The 17,369-nt window shown below is 43.0% G+C and overlaps 1 protein-coding gene across 5 annotated transcripts in view; it reads right to left on the minus strand.

Moving 5' to 3' along the window:
- TPR (translocated promoter region, nuclear basket protein) overlaps positions 1-17,236 on the minus strand; it is a 34,617-nt gene extending 17,381 nt beyond the window's left edge. For all 5 annotated transcript variants that reach the window (XM_039555615.1, XM_039555614.1, XM_039555617.1 and 2 more), the window contains exons 1-26: positions 17,020-17,236; positions 15,005-15,109; positions 14,198-14,271; positions 13,184-13,280; positions 12,748-12,851; positions 11,978-12,142; positions 11,654-11,746; positions 11,453-11,533; positions 10,368-10,455; positions 9,742-9,882; positions 8,909-9,000; positions 7,942-8,139; positions 7,332-7,439; positions 6,582-6,808; positions 5,396-5,559; positions 5,176-5,315; positions 4,941-5,089; positions 4,516-4,678; positions 4,123-4,257; positions 3,239-3,379; positions 2,909-3,077; positions 2,267-2,433; positions 1,896-2,048; positions 1,245-1,361; positions 413-616; positions 139-323 (exon numbers count right to left, since the gene is read on the minus strand). In XM_039555615.1, coding sequence (XP_039411549.1) covers positions 139-323; positions 413-616; positions 1,245-1,361; positions 1,896-2,048; positions 2,267-2,433; positions 2,909-3,077; positions 3,239-3,379; positions 4,123-4,257; positions 4,516-4,678; positions 4,941-5,089; positions 5,176-5,315; positions 5,396-5,559; positions 6,582-6,808; positions 7,332-7,439; positions 7,942-8,139; positions 8,909-9,000; positions 9,742-9,882; positions 10,368-10,455; positions 11,453-11,533; positions 11,654-11,746; positions 11,978-12,142; positions 12,748-12,851; positions 13,184-13,280; positions 14,198-14,271; positions 15,005-15,109; positions 17,020-17,170 — 3,611 coding nt within the window. In that variant the 5' untranslated portion in view covers positions 17,171-17,236. The remainder of the gene's footprint in view (positions 1-138; positions 324-412; positions 617-1,244; positions 1,362-1,895; positions 2,049-2,266; positions 2,434-2,908; positions 3,078-3,238; positions 3,380-4,122; positions 4,258-4,515; positions 4,679-4,940; positions 5,090-5,175; positions 5,316-5,395; positions 5,560-6,581; positions 6,809-7,331; positions 7,440-7,941; positions 8,140-8,908; positions 9,001-9,741; positions 9,883-10,367; positions 10,456-11,452; positions 11,534-11,653; positions 11,747-11,977; positions 12,143-12,747; positions 12,852-13,183; positions 13,281-14,197; positions 14,272-15,004; positions 15,110-17,019) is intronic.
- Between the last annotated feature and the right edge of the window lie 133 nt (positions 17,237-17,369).

A 17,369-nucleotide genomic window follows, 5' to 3' on the forward strand; every position in this document is an offset into this window, starting at 1 on the left:
GTAGTGCAACCACCTCCTACCTAGCAAAAAAGCACTTGAATTTTTAATATTATCCTTCAAGTATGAAGTAATACAGAACTATTTAAGCTCAAATCTAATTTATAACCCCCAGGAGAAGGAACCCAGAGCTAAGGTTACCTAAGAATCTCCAAGATTTGTTCCTGGGATTTGCCTTCCTCACTAAGAGAAACATTTGCTGCAGTTGGGATGGCTTCTTTCATGGAAGTCACCATCTTATTGCTCATGCTCTCCAGCTGCTCATGTAATAATCGATTTTGTTTTTCCAGATCCTCACAGCGGGACGCAAGTTTTGAAGCCTCATCCTACAACAAAATCATTCATGGACTGTGATTTCTGTGGCTGAATTTCTATTAACTGAAAAAACCCACTGACACAGCAAAGCTCATCACACCTTGATCATTCTCTCTCTCTCTTCCCAGGAGGCTTTGGATTCCAAGAGCTCAGACTCCACTTTCCGAGTGGCCTCCTCCAGCTGCTGCCTCACCGCTGCGTTCTTGGCGACTTGTTCTTTGATGGCCTGTAGTGCCTCCACATCAGCAGCATGAAGCATCAATTCCCGCTCATATTTGTTCTGAGCTTCAGAAGCCATCATTGCCTGCACAAAACCAGAATAAATAAACTCTGCTACCCTTACTTTGTACGTTTGACATGTACAAAGAGACAAAATCAGTGACCACAAAGCAAAAAGAAAACCACTGTTCAAAACCTCTGCTATTCTCAAGAACAGGAAACATGGAAATGCTCATCTACTATATTTGGGGTTGGATTAAACAGCCAGAAGTTTTTCAACATCCTTGACACCGATTAGTGCTGCTGAAATGCTCATCTGCAGAAAAGTAAATTCCCTTTAAAAAACAAGGCAATAATCTTATCAGCTGCTGGTAAATATCACATTGCCCCACAGCTGCAAAAGATGACAATTATGTTTTGGGTTAGAAAAATACTTTCCCATTGTCTTAGGGGGAACATTTTCTGCTCCCTCTTCAGGACATGGAGGCAGCAATTAATTAAAACCACCTAATTACAGTCCCAAACAAATCTTTTTACATAATGAAACGGACCTTAGAGACAGAAATCTATTGCATTCGATAAGCAGCTGCTCCCAAAATAGAGAATGTGCTCTCCCAGCACTTTTCCTGCCTCCAGCAGTCCCTGAGTAACTGCTGAAAGTTAACACGAATTTTGCTGTCCCTGGCTAAAACAGGCAAACACCACAAACATACCTGTTCCTGGCAGTCCCTCCTGGCCTGTTGTTCATTATTCAGAGCTGTGCTGGCTCTCTGAAGAGCTTCCTGAACTTCTGACTGCACAGCTGACAGACTCTTCTTCAGTTCTGAAAGCTGCAGTGACAGAGGAACAACAAAACAAAGTAAGGACAAACACAGGACTAAGTCGCAAAGTATTTGGCAGAGTACTGAACACAGTCATTCATAATGGTGATTATTATTTATAGATTAAAATTAGTATTAAAAGAGACAAATACTTTCTATATTTTGACTTATTAATATACAGAGCTCTTTCCCAGTAAAAATATAATCCTTTACTTTCAGAGTTGGACCTGCAGTAATTCTAGTTACAGTCATTTTGTATCCTTCTGAAACCTCTCACAAAGGCTGTTACTTATGTTTTCCTGCTCAAAGCTCACACTGAGAGTGACACCTTTAAAAACACAATCGCTCCACTGAAGTGACACTCTTAATGTACTGCCCAAGTTTGGAAACCTCTCACAAATTCAGGTACTCTGTGTACACTCTGAAAGATCTGGTTCAGGACACTGCTGTACTGTGAAACCCAAGTGAAGCTGAGGAAGCTTTGTGAAAGGCCATTCCTGGGGACTCTCTACCAGGGGGTCTAAGGTGGGGGTCAGTACATACCTGTTGTTCCATGTTCTCCACAGCTTTACGCTTCTCCTCCTGCAGTTCTTGTTTCTCTTTTTCTGACTCCATCAGCTTCTTTTCCAGCTGTGCCTGATATTCCGAAGACTCCTTCAGACGAGCTTCAACTGTTGTACGAACTTCCTCTGTCACCTTCATTAAAATCCATCATGAGATCCATTTTTTTATCCCATTAAATACATTATTCTGATAAAAAACTGCAATTTTATTAACAATTTAAAGCCAGAATAGGTATTCTCAGCATCTAATTTAGAACAACAACACTGAAATTGTGGAGAATCACAAACTGCAATGAAGTTTTGCTCTAACAAACAATTAAAGTAAATAAAAATAAGTAATTAACGACTTACTTCTTTTTCCTTATTGAGAGATTCTTCCAGGCTAAGAACCATGGCCCTGTACTGCTCCACATTACTGGAACTAGTCTTGAGCCTCTCTCTCAGGTCATTGACTTGTTCCTCAGCTTGTCTCAGCCGACTTACAAGGTCATCCACATCTTCATTTGTACCAGGCTGACCTGCAATAGTAGAACACATTCATTAACTGAAGTTCAACTTAGTTTTAAAACCACTGTTCTCTTGAAAAGTGAAGTAATATTAGGATAATAACATGATAAAAACAATTATTTTCACAAAGCTTCCCTAAATAAAAACTGTAACCCCTCACTAAAATAATGGATTACAATTAACATTGTTGACTATTTAAAACTATGTAACCTAATACATGTAAGCTCCTTCAAATGAAAATAAAAGGAATCCTTTAAGAAGCTTTCCTTTATTTTTCCCCTTTGTCAAAGACTGCTTGGATGTGAATTTTACATTAGCAAATCATGCTGGTTATCATTTGTCTGAGTATGTGATTGCAGTAACAAAGAGGTTTATTATTTAGTGTACTGTTGTCCCAATTCTAACTATTATGGACTGTGAATTTTACCATTTTGCAGATGGTAACGCTTAGCATGAAGAGAAATTAACTGTGGAGGAAGATTTTACCCTTCCCTGGAGGCCTCTGTGAGGACTGGGATGTGAGCTGGGCCTCAGTGTTGTTCAGCTGCTGTTTCAGCATGGCATTTTCCTTCTGGGTGTTCTTCAGGAGCTCCTTTGTGTTGATGTGACGGTTGGTCTCCGTCTCCAGCTGCCTCTTCAGGTCCAGGATATGAACCTGCAAGCACAAGGTTCTCCAGCTTGCAATGATTCCCAAATGGCACAGGGGCCGAGCGCGGTTCTGCATGCATGTCAGGTATGGAGAAGAGCACACTGCACTCTGGCAGAAGCACCTGGGGCTTTGTTTTCCTCCAAACGAGTGCAGCAGTTTCCACTCACCTCTTGATTCTTGGTAAGGGAATGCCTTTGTTCCACCTCACTTTCCAGTTTCTTCTCCAGCTGAGATATCTCACGCTCCAGCTTTTCTATCTGATTATTGAGTCTCTGCTTTGTTTCTGTCTCAGATCGCTCCAGTATTCCCTGAGAAAAGAGCACAATGCACTTTGCTGACAACACACCTCAGTAATTTTCTTCTGAATTGCTGCAGCGCTTCATACAAAGTTGTCACAATACTTCTCCCATCAAAAAAAATAATTAAAGAATAGGCAGATACAGAAAATGATGAAAAGTAGCACTTCAAATGTTTGACTTAGCTTTGAAGTTTTTTTTAATAATGTTGATACAATAGATATTATTAGAAGAAAATCTATTATCCAGTCTAAATGCTACGGATTTAAAAACCTCCAAAAGATCTACTAGAGAAATAGAAGTCAGTCACATGATAAAATGGGCATCCTTAAATACACTCTAAGTGTCAATATACCTTATAATAAATTAGATAAATGTAGAAAAGTAAATATAACATAACAGCAAAATAAACTACCAAGGCAGGCACTGGTAAATTTTGCTATCATAAAAATTAACATTACAAATTCTTTCCTTTCACTTTGTTTCATGTGTGTTGTTACCATTTCATTATGAAAACCTTTCTCATCAACTCAGAAATCTCAGGACATTGCCCAGGTAAATAACAGAGTATCGTAATGTAGGACAGGAATCCCAAACTTGCTGAAACAAGTTGCTGAAGTATTTTATGTCACATTGACTTGTAACCACATAAAAATCCCAGTCAAGACCATGACTCTTTTATTTGATTTTCATGGGTATTTATAGAAAAGCCTGACAGACAGACCCAACCCGGGCATAAGAATAGCACCACATACCTGAATTGTTCTCAAATTTGTGAGCAGCAAGTTCTGTCCTCTTTGTTCAACCAGCAGAGAGTCACGTTGCTGTGTCAGACGCATGTCTGACATCTTCAGGATATCCTTCTCTTTTTTCAAGTTTTCTACTCTCACCTTTAAGACAGCAAATAATAAGAACTTTGTTGCCAATCCCAAGTCCAACCCTTAAATTTAGTATTATTTTAAAATCCACGTGAATTGAACCAAGAACAGTAAGAACAGCACTACTGGACATTCCGCTTTCCCTGCAAACTGAAACACCTTGGAATGTTGTTACGTCTCCACTCTTCACTTGAGACATTTCAGGATAATCATAAGGAAAGCTCTCGTGCTACCTTGGAATACCCCGCAGTGCCACACACTGTTACTGACCTCAGCCACTGCCAGTTTTTCGTTTGCTCCCCTCAGGTCCTGAGTCATGGTGTTAATGATCTGCTCCTGCTTCTGAGTGGTTGCTGTGAGCTTCTGGGTTCTCTCGTGCAGGGAGGTGATTTCCCGGCGATAGGCTTCCACATTGTCCTGCAGCATCTCGTACCTTCCAGGGAACACAGGAAAGCCAGTCTGCCACATTGCACTGTCCAGCTCACCAGGGGCATGCACACAGCTGTGCGTTTCATGGTTTAATGCTTCAGTTTGCACATACGTGCCTCACTCAACTGCAGCTTCCATTCTTGATCCCACCTGCACTATTTCCTTCATGTTCTTACACAGAATTGACAGTATCAATGTTTAACTGAGCAAACAATATCAAGCAGCCAGAGAACATGTAAGGCAATGATATTACATAGCTGAATTACCGTTTGGAGGCAAATTCCAGCTGTGTGGATATCTTGGCATTTTGTGACCTCAAGTCTGTGACCTGCTGCTGAAGCTTTTCATTCTGTTCATTCAGCAGCTTGTCGTTCTCTGCCTTTTCTTTTTTATAGTTCTCAAAAACTTCCTGCAACTGCAACAAAGAACAGACATAAAAGTGCTTACCAAGTGTAAAAAGAAATAGGGACAGCTTTGTGCAGTGTCTGCTGAAAAATGTACCTGCTTAAGAGCAGCCTTGGCCTCCACAGTCTCCACGGACTCACTCATGGACACTGGAGCAGGAGTCGCCATGGACTGAGGTAAATTCGGGCGCTTTGGAGTAGATGTAAGACAGATCTCCTCTGGTAACGTACCTGAGGCTACAAAAAGGTAAAGGGGGTTTTAAAGCAACACTTCTGCTTGCCACAGCAGATATTAACAGCTCCTGCAGCCTGGGTACCTTGCAGAGGAATGATGGCCCCCGTGGTCTGGGTGAGCAGGATGCGGTACATGTCCCGCTGGCGGACGATGGACTCCACGAGCTGCAGCTGGCGCTGCCGTGACTCCCGCAGCTGCTGCAGCTCACTGAGAGCCTCATCCAGCTGGCTCTGGAGCTCTGAGATCCTGAAACAACAACAGCTGCCTTCAGCAACATCACAGAGGCACATCCAGGTGCTCCAGGCCCCTTCCTTCTAGAAGGACAGTGAGGGGCTGGAGCGTGTCCAGGAAAGGGAACAGAGCTGGGGAAGGGGCTGGAGCACCAGGAGCTGCTGAGGAAGCTGGGAAAGGGGCTCAGCCTGGAGCAAAGGAGGCTCAGGGGGGACTTTCTGGCTCTGCACAACTCCCTGACAGGAGGGGGCAGCCAGGGGAGGTCAGGCTCTGCTCGCTGGGAACAAGGGACAGGATGAGAGGAAACTGCCTCAGGCTGTGCCAGTTGGACATCAGGAAGAATTTTTTCACAGGAGGGGTTGTTAAGCATTGGAAGGGGCTGCCCAGGGAGGTGTTGGGAGTCCCTGGAGGTGTCCAAGGAAGGCCTGGACGTGGCTCTCAGTGCTCTGGGCACAGCTTGGATTCGATCCTGGACATCTTTCCCAAACTTAGTAACTCTGTGAACCTGTGACAGAATCCTCTGAAGTTCTAGGAGACAGGCCTTTGGGCTGCCATGTGTAGATGAAAAAGAAAGCAGGCCTCTTCCTTGAACAGCAGAATTCTATTCACATGAATAACTTCCAGAATGTCAGTAGCATGAGCAGAGAGTCAGACTGAGAACCTTTCACAGAGAATTCCATTACCTGTGTCCTTCACAGTAGTGATTTAGATATGCACACATGCAGGTTTTTGTTCAGCTAACAGGAATGAAAACTTATCTTTTTGAAAAGCAGCTCTGTTGTATGAAATCAGTCACAAGAAGTCTGACAATTATTTTTACTTCCGGTTTTGATGACAGGACCTATTATAAGATATAAAGCTATAAAGCCATTTTAATATAAACCTGAAGGTCCTGTAGCTTAATAAGAACTGCTTTTATGAGTTACATAGCTGCTGCACACAATTAATAACAATCAGAAGTGAAAAACTGAACAATGCTTGAATGAATCCCTGTTACTACTTCGTACAAAGTTAATGAAAATGAAGGGGTGACCTACTTAGATGATGTCGTTTCTTGCTCCTCTTTTTCTCTTGCCTCCCCCAGCTCCCGAAGAGCCACCAGGAGACGCTGATTCTGCTGCTGAAGCTCTTGGATATTTCTGTAGGAGACCAGGTGTTGAGTGATCACTTCAGAAGAGCTGCTGATGTCAGCAGAGCTCACTGCTTCATCACGGATCACGTGGTTGCCTCTGGCTTCTTCCAGTTCCATTAACAGCACACAGATCTGAAAGAGAACAGTCCTCCTGTAAGGCCTGCACAGACTCTAAAGTTTGCTCTGAAAAACAACATATTAGAAATAAAGGACTTGGAAATTAAGGGGTTTTCCCTACAATGTGCAGACAATTACTATCGATAAATTCTTGTAAGATAATAATATGACGGAAAATATAGCTTGACAAAAAGCAACAAGATCAGAAGTACATAAAGTGTTCCATTCTGTGAACAGACCACAGGACAGTCCAATCTAACAAAGAAATGATACAGATGAGTGAGTTTTCCATGTCAGACGCTTAACGATATTATCCTAAAGCAGCACCACTTCTATCCAGCTAAACTTAATCCACTTTTGAATGCAGAAGTACCATGCTGTCCTGAGGAGAAGCTTTCAAGTCACCAAGGTACTTAGGACAACCAAAGTCTCCATGACTGTGGCTGAACACAACTTCCAAGTAAACGTCAGAAATGCAGCAGCACATGAATAAACCAATTGCAAACAGCACATTTAACCACAGCAACATTTCTTCTACCTGCTGGGAGAGATCCTTCACTTGCGCTTCCAGTCTCTGGCTCTCCCTCTCAAAGAAGGAGGCGTATTTGTTGGCTTGGTCCGCGCTGTCCTGCAGGCGACGGATCTCCTGCAAGCACACCAACAGGAGCAAACATCACATCTCAACCGGACACATTCCTTTCCAGAGAGGTAATAGCTTGTGCAGACACGCCTGGGGAACCAAATTGCTCCTTAAAGTTATGCTCCCAAGATTAAACTCCAGGTGTTCCGGAATCGAAAGCCACGTTCTTTTGTGCTGTATTGGTGTATGCTTTAAAACTAGTGGGACGGGAGCACTGAAGTCCAATTTTACGCCAAATAAACACTGAACTTTGTTTACAGTGAACCTACTCCCTCAGAAAACCAGAGACTCTAAATCACCATTATAAAAAAACTACAAGATACATTGGTTCTGCAAAATACTTTGCACAGTTCCAGAAATCACAAGCCAGGAAGTCCAACACATCTTTTCCCATAATTAAAGTTGACTGAAAGATCCATTTCATACACTACAACAGCAGTTAGGTTTAAAGATTTGAAAATTAATTTTTTTTTCCAAAACTATACATGCTCTTTTATTTTATACTGACCTTCATAGCTTGTTCAAGCTTTGCAGACAAACTTGCAACAGCTTTTTGAGAATGCTCAAATTCTTCACGCTGACGTTTTAAGATTGGGGCTTTGGCTTCTACTTCCTGCACTATTTCATCCAAATATTTATTGAGTCTCTTATTCTCCAGCTTTTCCATATGCAACTGATCCTGAGTTTCTACATAGGCATTGTACAGCTGCAACAAAAAGGTTTTGGGCTGTTTTTGATACGTCTGTACAGATCTCTAAAGAACCACTGGTAATGATACAGTTCATACCTTAAGGCACTACAATTTTATGCAACTCTGAACCAGTTAATTCAGAAAAACAAGCTGGACTTCTAAAATATGGTTTTAGGACTCCTATCACAGCAATGAAGTTACGCATATTAATTTTAAAATGGCAAACTTTATAGTGCAACTGTCTGCAATAAAAGAATTCTACTTAAGAGGCACAAGTCTTAAGCAGGTTTAAGACAACAGAAATATCAAAACCAGTAACACAGCATAAAGGAATTTAATGTCTGGACAAAACAATCAATAACAAACAATGACAATACAAATTGCATAACCAGAAGTGTAAAAACCCCTAGAATCTGTATGACCTATCATTATGCTAATTTTTTTGCAAGCATAGGCCAAAAGCACAGCAGTACAGATGAAAAATTACGTAAATAAGCAAAAAACAAAAAAAAGGCTGCTCCTGCCAAAAATGCATATAGAAAGTAAGTTTATATTAACAAACCCCATTTATTTCCAAATTTGCTCTACTAAAGAAAAACTGTAAGGCATGTTGAAAAATATCGCAGTAACTTAGCAAGTGAAGTCTGTCTCAAGTAAGATTTCCTTGCCTCCATCAGGCATGACCCCAAACCCAAAGAGTGCCCCAAGCCAGCACCTTTCCATTCTCAGAGCATCACTGATGGCATCCAAGGGCTTTGCTGCTGGAGAGGTTGTGCTCACTCACCTCAGTTAACTTCATGCCAGGCTTGACCACTTTGGCCACTGCTGCAGCAGTGGGAGACATGGCTGCCAGCTCCTCCTCGGACAGGATGGCTCCTGGAGACACAACCCCACAATTACCATCCAAAAGCTGCAATAATCCCCACCAGAAATACTCTTAAATATCATATCTGACTGGCTTTATTTGAATTGCTGAAAAGCTGTTGCTACTAGGACTCCTAAAATTTAAATATTTTCAGAACATGAGCAGTCGAAATAGCTGGAGAAAGGCTTAACCTCAGGTTTATCACACTGTCAGAGGTTTGGAGTAGCAGAGCACTGGTTTATTTTCATTAAATTAACACAGGGATAGAGCAAATGTACTCCATGCCTCTGTTCCTTCCTGCTCTCTATCCTTTAGAAACTATGGACATGCAGCAAACAACAAAAAAGACAGAGCTAAAACAGTGAATACTGAGCAAGATTTAATGTCAAACAGAAATTTAAGGACAGAGTTTTGTTTCCTGTTGCCTTTTTTTTGAAGGGGAAAATAAGAATAGCTTATCTCCCTCTCCAGAAAACCACTAAAAGCATGATGATTCAGCCTTGAAGAAAAGTTTCCTCTCCATTTTCTTTGTTTTGATAACAGATTAACAAAAGAACTTCAAAAAACACTAAGACAGATATGCACTTTCTGCTGAGGGAAGCATATTTATATACATATATAAGCATATGTATATATATGAAAAACCTTCTAAAATGAATTATTAGAAATGACGAAAGATGAAGTTAGATTAATGCAGCTGGTTCTTACAGAAATTCAGCACAGCATTTCCTTGAAAGATGATAAACACCCACCTTTGCGCTTTGTAGCTGACAGTAAATCATTGGCATTCTCCAGCTCCTTCTCCAGCTTACTGATCTTCTCTCTCAGCTCCTTCTCCATGACAGCTTTTGACTCCTCCACCTCAGCCAAATGCTCCTGGGCTGCTTTATTAGCTAAAATTAAATCAGACAAGCAGGTTGTGTGTTGTGATTGGTTTTATTTTAAAAAAATCAAAATTTACCTGTGTACCTTAAATTTTACTTTATATGATCTGCAGAAGTTCATGCTGGTAAGAAAACTCAACAGTGTGAGAAAAGCATGAACCACTGCCTATCACCTTTGCTTAGAAAAGGGCAAAAATATGAACTGTTCTTAGCAGTGAAAAGGAATCTAAACTAAAAAACTAAAGTGAAGACATATCTTGCAAAATTAGACTGTTTCATCAAAATCCATAGTAAAATTCCAGGAGTATTTGAAAATACTTCCCCAAATAGCAGTAAATTCAACTAGTCAGGTACAACTTTTGTTACAAAGGGACTGATATTTCTATCACCCCAAAAGCCCAAGGAAATTCCTTTCAGGAACACAAAACTCCCATTTTTCAGAGCACCAAGGTACTCCAAGGAGCCCAACTGCTCTCCTCCCTTTGCCAGCTTACCTTCACCTGCTTCCTTCAGGAGCTTGTGCAGCTCTTCCACTGCTCCTGTCAGCTCCTTGCTCTTTGCCTCTGAGTCATCAGCAGCACTCTGAAGAAAGTTTAGCTCACCTTTAGTATACAGCAACAGCAACCCCACGTTTACAAGAAAGCTTAAACTGACCACAAATTATGAGCAGAGTTTTCTGAGTAAAATGCTGAAAGATTCACCTAAGCTGGACAATCCCTTCCATGCGGATTAAGTCTCACTTTGATGCAAACTGCCTACCTGAGAGTAAGAAGCATCAGACACTGATTTGATGTGACAATTCCCAATACAATGTATGACCTTTAGCTGTTTACAGCTACTGCTGGCTCTTTCCTTTTCACTAAAGAAAACCGGGAATTTTCAATACTCTATTTCAAACAGTCTGAAAAAGTTGGTATTTTTAGGGACTCTTAGACAACAGTTTATGTTTCTGTGCTTCCAGCTTCAGATCTCCGAGTGCAAAGCTCTACAATGTTTATTTGGGTATCTGTGCAAGAAAGCTCAAAGCAGAGCTCAGTAACCTGGGCACTAAAGTGTACAAACCAAAGAGCAAGCAGTTGTACACTTTAGCTGACTTAGTCAGAAGGTTACAGTTATTTTTCACTCTTTGAGCCAACAGAACAAACAAATAATACTTGTTTACATGGTGTGTCTTTGACACAGCACAGGACATTCAGCTGGGTCCTAACCAGGTCACCAACACCTGCAGTGTTCAGAAATGAACTTCTAACTCCGAAAAATCTCTTCCACAGTCACACTTTCCAATAGATCCTAAGACATAACCACATTTTTACAACATGAAACCTCAAAATAGTTGGCATAAAATTACTATTTCAACCCCAGTTTTGCTTATTCTCCAAGATCATCCAAACAATGTAAGAGTCTAAATGCTGACTAAGACAGCTGCAAAGAAAACAATGCTTTGGATGTTTCACAAAATCCTGCAAAGGAAGTTAGCCTTTCCCACATCCACATTTTGTGGGGAAAAAAACCTCCAAACTGGCCTGCATTGCATAAGATTTGGCCCCTACTACAGTTACAACAGAATTAACAAACTCACCTTATACAAGTTGGATAATTTCATGTGGGCATTCAGTTCATTGTGGAATCTCTCCTCCATGCTTGCCTGCTGCTCTTTTGCCTGGCAAATGAAAGAGGACACAGAGTAGAGGAGCATTCCACTATTTCTATTTCACTCATCTTATTATTTGATTTGTAGAAGCAACTGGAATGCTGTTTCATGTATTTCAAGCTGTCTCACCTCCTTCAGTTTATTCAAAAGTTCTTCCACATGCTTCTGGAGGTTTTCATTTGACTGTTTCAAGCTGTTCACCTGTTCCTCCATTCTGGAAACCTATTCCGAGAAGAAATAAGAACACCATAGAAAATTTGTAGTTCCTAGTCCAGTTTCTTTTAGAAAATACCTGTCTCGTTGTTTTTAACCTACAAATAAAAACAAACCCAAAAGTTGCTGAAAGAGCAGAAAGGGTCACTCAAATAGAGTTATTAAAGTACTTGGCTTTCTTTAATACAGTTAATCAGGTGGTATAATTTCTAAGAAATGACAATTCAATAATTACATTACCTCCTCCTTTTTGTTCTCCAGATTACATTTGAGCTCCAGGATTTCATTGCCTCTCTCCCTGGCAGTATGGAGCAGTTCATCTGTTTTGGCTTTCAGCTCAGCATTCAGCCACGTGTTCTGGCTCTGCAGCAGCTCTTTTTCTTGCTCCAGCCTTTTCTCCCGGTACTGAAAAGAGAATTGCACAGTAGGATTGTAGTGGTTCCATGGAAAAGAAAGCAGCCAGTTCAACTACCTTGATTAGAGGAGGAGTAGCAAAATGTACTGTCATTTGGTAAATACAGGCAATGCTCCTTATCACACTGGTAGAAGTTACAACTATCAAGCAACAAGCAATTCCTGCCATTTGAGGGAGTTTCCTCCAAGTTGACATTAGCTGGGAACATGAACTAGATTAGAAGCCTTTTAGAGGAAATTAGTTATGATATTGACATTTTTGTCCCTTCCTCCTCTCTTTATGGAGTTTATTCTGCCCACAGAGTAATGGTACAGGTTCACAGCTAATTATTTCTCTCCTTTGTACCTCCCTTCACGAAGGAGCAGCCACCACTGCCACCAAGGAGGCCTGGACATGCTTGCCCAGCCCGATACCCCATATCTTCTAGGAATACACATCTCACTTCCAGTCACAGACACCAATTTTATAATAAAAGAACCTGCTATAAATAACAGCTGCTCACTTGACCTACTTTCTAAGGAATTACAACAAAATGATGATTACATCACACACAAACAATGCAGAACACACACTGAGCTGATAAAGCCCTACTCACCTTCATGGAAACATCTGATGTTTGAAGCTCATCCAACTTCAGCTGAAGTTTTGCCTTTTCTGTGTTTGCCGCTGTGAGCTTTTCATTTAAGCGTTTAACGTCCTCTGGAGGAGGAAAATCAGTGTTAGAAAAAGCTGTTGCATAACAGCTTTAATTACTAAATTGTAAAGAATGACAACAGTCAAGATACTTTGGATGTAACTGTATGTTGGGCACTGAGATATTGTATAAGGCATGTTTTTAAACAGAGAAAAACAAGCACCAAACTGCTGGTTTTCTGCAATTACTGTGTTATTTCCTGCCTTGTTTCCTTTCCTCTAAACAGTTTCCTGCTAAACCAGTATTTGGTGCTGCAGGTACAAACTGCATGTTCCATTCAATTCAGTTGTTCCAGCAGGTTTTATTTGGTATTTCTTGACTGTGTCCCTGGCTGTACCATTTAAATGTTCAACTTCCTGAGATCGCCTTTCAGTTGTTCGGAACAAGTCTCTCTTCTCAGCTTCCAGTTCTTCCTTCTCTCGACTTAACTGGCTCTGAAAAAGATTGCAGAAGGGCACCAAAGAAATGTGATCAGCTCTGTGGAACAGTTTATAGCCACTACTTACGCTCAGAATCACAAAGCAGCAAGCTAAACCTCAGTGAGTTACCCTAGCCAACTGAACACTGGGATAAGAGGCTTAGAGTGGGCAGACAAATCACAATGGAATTGTTCAAAACTGCATTTCCATTTCATATTCTTGGAAGGACAGCTGTGATAGTCAAGAATTTACTGCAACCGTTTTATTTGGTTAAAAAAAAGGGGTAACAGAGTAAACAAGGAACGAGCACGTGCATCAATATAAAAATCCAAACCAAGGCAATGATCTTGAATCATTTACAGGCTGCACTGTCTCTGCCCTCAAGGTACCACTACAAAGCCCCTCAGTCAGGCTCAGATAAGCTGCTCTGGGGAAACAATCAGATCCATCTTATCATCGTGGAAAAAATCAATCCCATCAACTTGTGCTATTTAGCTTCCTGCTCCAAAATTACTGTTCTGCTGGATCAGTCAGCTCAAGTGACTCATCCTGCAACCCAGTGACTTTTGGGCAAAACACAAGGAAAACTGTGCCAGAGTGTGGGAAAGGATGGAGGAAAACAGAATGCTTGTTTATACCTTTGTCTGAATTTTGGGGGTTTGGTTTAAAGTCACTTCACAACAGGTTGCAGCTGGAATGGAATGATCCATCCAAACTCAAACAAGAGCGCCTGCTCACCTGTCATTCAGTTTGCTAAAACCCCACCTTTTACTTCAACACTTCCTGCACACATGCCCCATGGACATGTAAATATCTCCATGAGCTCCTACTGGTACCGATCTTGATTCTTCATTGGGAACTGAGTGCATTCTGTGCTGCAAAGGGCCACGGGAGCCACAGGATTTCAGTTCCTGGCCACGTCCTGGCAGTACCTGAACGGCTGCGTTCCGGTCCTGGGCAGCCTCGAGCTCCTTGTTCTTCTCGCTGAGTACCTTCAGCTGCTCATCTGGGGGGGAAGGAACAGCAGTGAGGGACCTCCACTAGAACGTGACAGAATTCGCTCTCCAAATGCAACGGAGTCAAAATTTCCCGGACAAACATTTTTAACAAAAGAGAGAGAAAAATTCCAGACCTCACTCTGGATTGACAGGGCCACTGAGGCAGACTAAGGCAATCCTTAGAGCAGAAGCACCTTTCGTGAGGATCCATACATAGCCCACTGTACTGTTACTACACAGTAAGCTGTTGCAGTGGGGATACTGCAACACGCATAGATCAAACCAGGAGTCCCGTGGAAAGGAAATATATATGGACGGACAGATTCCTGATAGCTGTTTCAGAGAGCTTTATTTCTCCAGCCGCACGGCCGGGGCTGTGCTCAGGAACTGTTCCAGTCACGGGACCAAGGGTCCTTCTGCCCGCGCAGGGAACACAAACCAACCAACGGGAACGAGGCTGAGCAGGGGCAGGGAAACCCCGTGTCTGTGCCCTCAGGGCCCCTCTCCCAGGGCTCCATGGCAGGGGAGGGACCCCAACAGTAAGGGGCTTCTTTTCCATGAGAACAAAAGACTCCATTAAAAAAGGCCCACTTGAGCACACCACCAAAAACACACCTCTACAAATGCAGCTGACGGAGAGATTTTCAGCTCCTGCGTAAAACCTGCAGCAGTTCACACAACACTGGACTGAAGGGTGAAGATGCTACACAACACCTAAGAACGTTACACAGCTACACTTACGAAGCTTTTCAAGCTCCTCCCGCAGAGTTTGACATTCCTGGGTCTTGTTTACAAGTGTTTCCTGACTCTGAGCCAGTCGCTTTTCCACTTCAAAGTACTGTTGCTCTGCAAAATAACAGAGTCATCTCAGTTTCACTTAATCAACAGTTTTTCTTTCTCACCTTTACCAAGGATCATTTTAAAGAAAATATCTAAAAACACTAAGACTGTAATAAAATTTGAAGAAGAAGGAAAAAAAAAAAAACCCAAACATTTTTGAAGGCAAAACCCTTTATTTCCACATTGAATGGATGTTGTTTAAAATACTTTGCTAGCATGACAAGTGATATGTTTCCAGAAACCGTGATACGTTTCAACCTGGTCTAGTGGAAGGTGTCGCCGCCCATGGCAGGGGTTGGAATGAGATGGGCTTTAAGGTCCCTTCCAAGCCAAATCATTCCACGACTCTGTGAAATGATCCATCAAATAAGAGCCTAATTAATCTGAACAGCTCTTTAACATTTTTGATGTAACCAGAGACATTGTATCAGCCCAATTCTGCAGCGTGGGCTCATCAGCTTGAAACTTCTTTTACCTCTGGAGTATTTCTATACACATACAATAAAATCCACAAAACCCCAGGTATCAAGGGATTTGATCTGGGGAAACTTTTCATGAAGACTTCTTAAAATTAATTCCTGGGCTCTATTCCCTTAGCAGTGAAAAAAAAAAAAAAAAAGATCTGGATTTTGGTGATCTGAAACAGTAACTGTGTCATGGAGCTTCAGTGTAAAATACTCAATAAAAGCAGAACTAAGCCCACTCCTGGGCAGGACAGGTTTCTAAGGAAGTACTGAGGGATGTCTGTTTATCTTTTCCTTCCTCTCATACTTTACAATTCCAAATAATGCTGCACCTCCTGCCACACACGGAAGAATGGACCTGGAAGAGAGTAACCTGCTAAAATCTGTGGGTTACCTTAATTTACAGCACGTTTTATTAATGCATTTACCAAGATTCCTACCATGAAAGAGATTAAAAAGCTGAAAGGTAGAAGTGAAGTTTACATTAGAAGAGTCTCACATTCCCAGCTAATTAACTCATGTTCACAACCTCATACTCCTGTCTCCTGCTCTCTGCTGCTATTACTGTTCTGTGATCAACTAAGTCATCTCCAAATCAACATGAAAATATTGATTCCATCAGGATCATTTTACAGAATGGAATTTAACAGTGAAGTATAAACCTAAGGCTGTTTGAGAGCTGGGTGAACAAAGCTGCATTTCTCAGCTCCTCAACGAGGACCAGAGCAGACTGAAGCACAGAACTGTTTAGGTTGGAAGAGACACCTAAGATCAGAGTCCAACCACTGCCCAGCACTGCCAAGGCCACCACTGACCCATGTTCCCAAGGGCCACATCCACACAGCTTTCAAATTCCTCCAGGCATGGCAACTCCACCACTGCCCTGGGCAGCTCTCCCAGGCATGGACAGCCCCTTCAGTGAAGGAACTCTCCCAATGCCCAACTCGAACCTCCCGTGGCTCAACTTGAGGCCGTTCCCTCTCCTCCTGTCCCTGTTCCCTGCGAGCAGAGCCCGACCCCCCCCCCGGCTGCCCCCTCCTGTCAGGGACTTGTGCAGAGCCACAAGGTCCCCCCTGAGCCTCCTTTGCTCCAGGCTGAGCCCCTTTCCCAGCTCCTTCAGCTGCTCCTCATCAGATCTGTGCATATCAATGGTAGTTAAAAACATGACGAAAAGCTGTTCTGTAAGCCCTCTTCGAACGCAGTTTTAACCCTAAACGTCCATTAACAAGAGAAACAAACAACAACAACAAAAAGACTCCAGGAGCCAAAGCGAGAGACAAACACCGATCAGGTCCCACTGCAGGCCCCTTCCCAGCCCCCTCCCGGCCTCACAGCCCCAGGACATCCCCCGAGAGCCTCTGGAAGACAACACCGCGCTCCGTGCTCTGCCCGCGCTGCCTCCCCTGAGCTCAGGGACCGCGGCCGCTCCGCGGGCCCGCCGCCCGCACTCACCACTATCCACCTTGAAGCGCTCATGGCGAGCCCGCAGCCCGTCGATCTCGCCCTGCTGGTCGCCCAGGAAGCGCTCCAGCTTGCCCTGCACGGCGCGGGGCAGCTTGGCGAGCTCGGCCCGCTCCAGGAGCTGCTGCAGCACGGCCGCCATCGCTCCGCCACCGCAATGCCCGCAACCGCAACGCGAGCCACAGCAACGCCAGCCACCGCAACGGCCGCCGGGCGCACGCGCGCTTCCGCTTCCGCTTCCGGCCCGGCCACGGCGCCCGCCATCATGGGTGTGGCGGCAGCGCCGCGTCATCGCCACAGCCGCTACAGCCGGGATAGGAGACCACACAGATTCGTCTCTA

The sequence above is a fragment of the Corvus cornix genome, chromosome 8, assembly GCF_000738735.6.
Source record: "Corvus cornix cornix isolate S_Up_H32 chromosome 8, ASM73873v5, whole genome shotgun sequence".
NCBI lineage: Eukaryota > Metazoa > Chordata > Aves > Passeriformes > Corvidae > Corvus > Corvus cornix.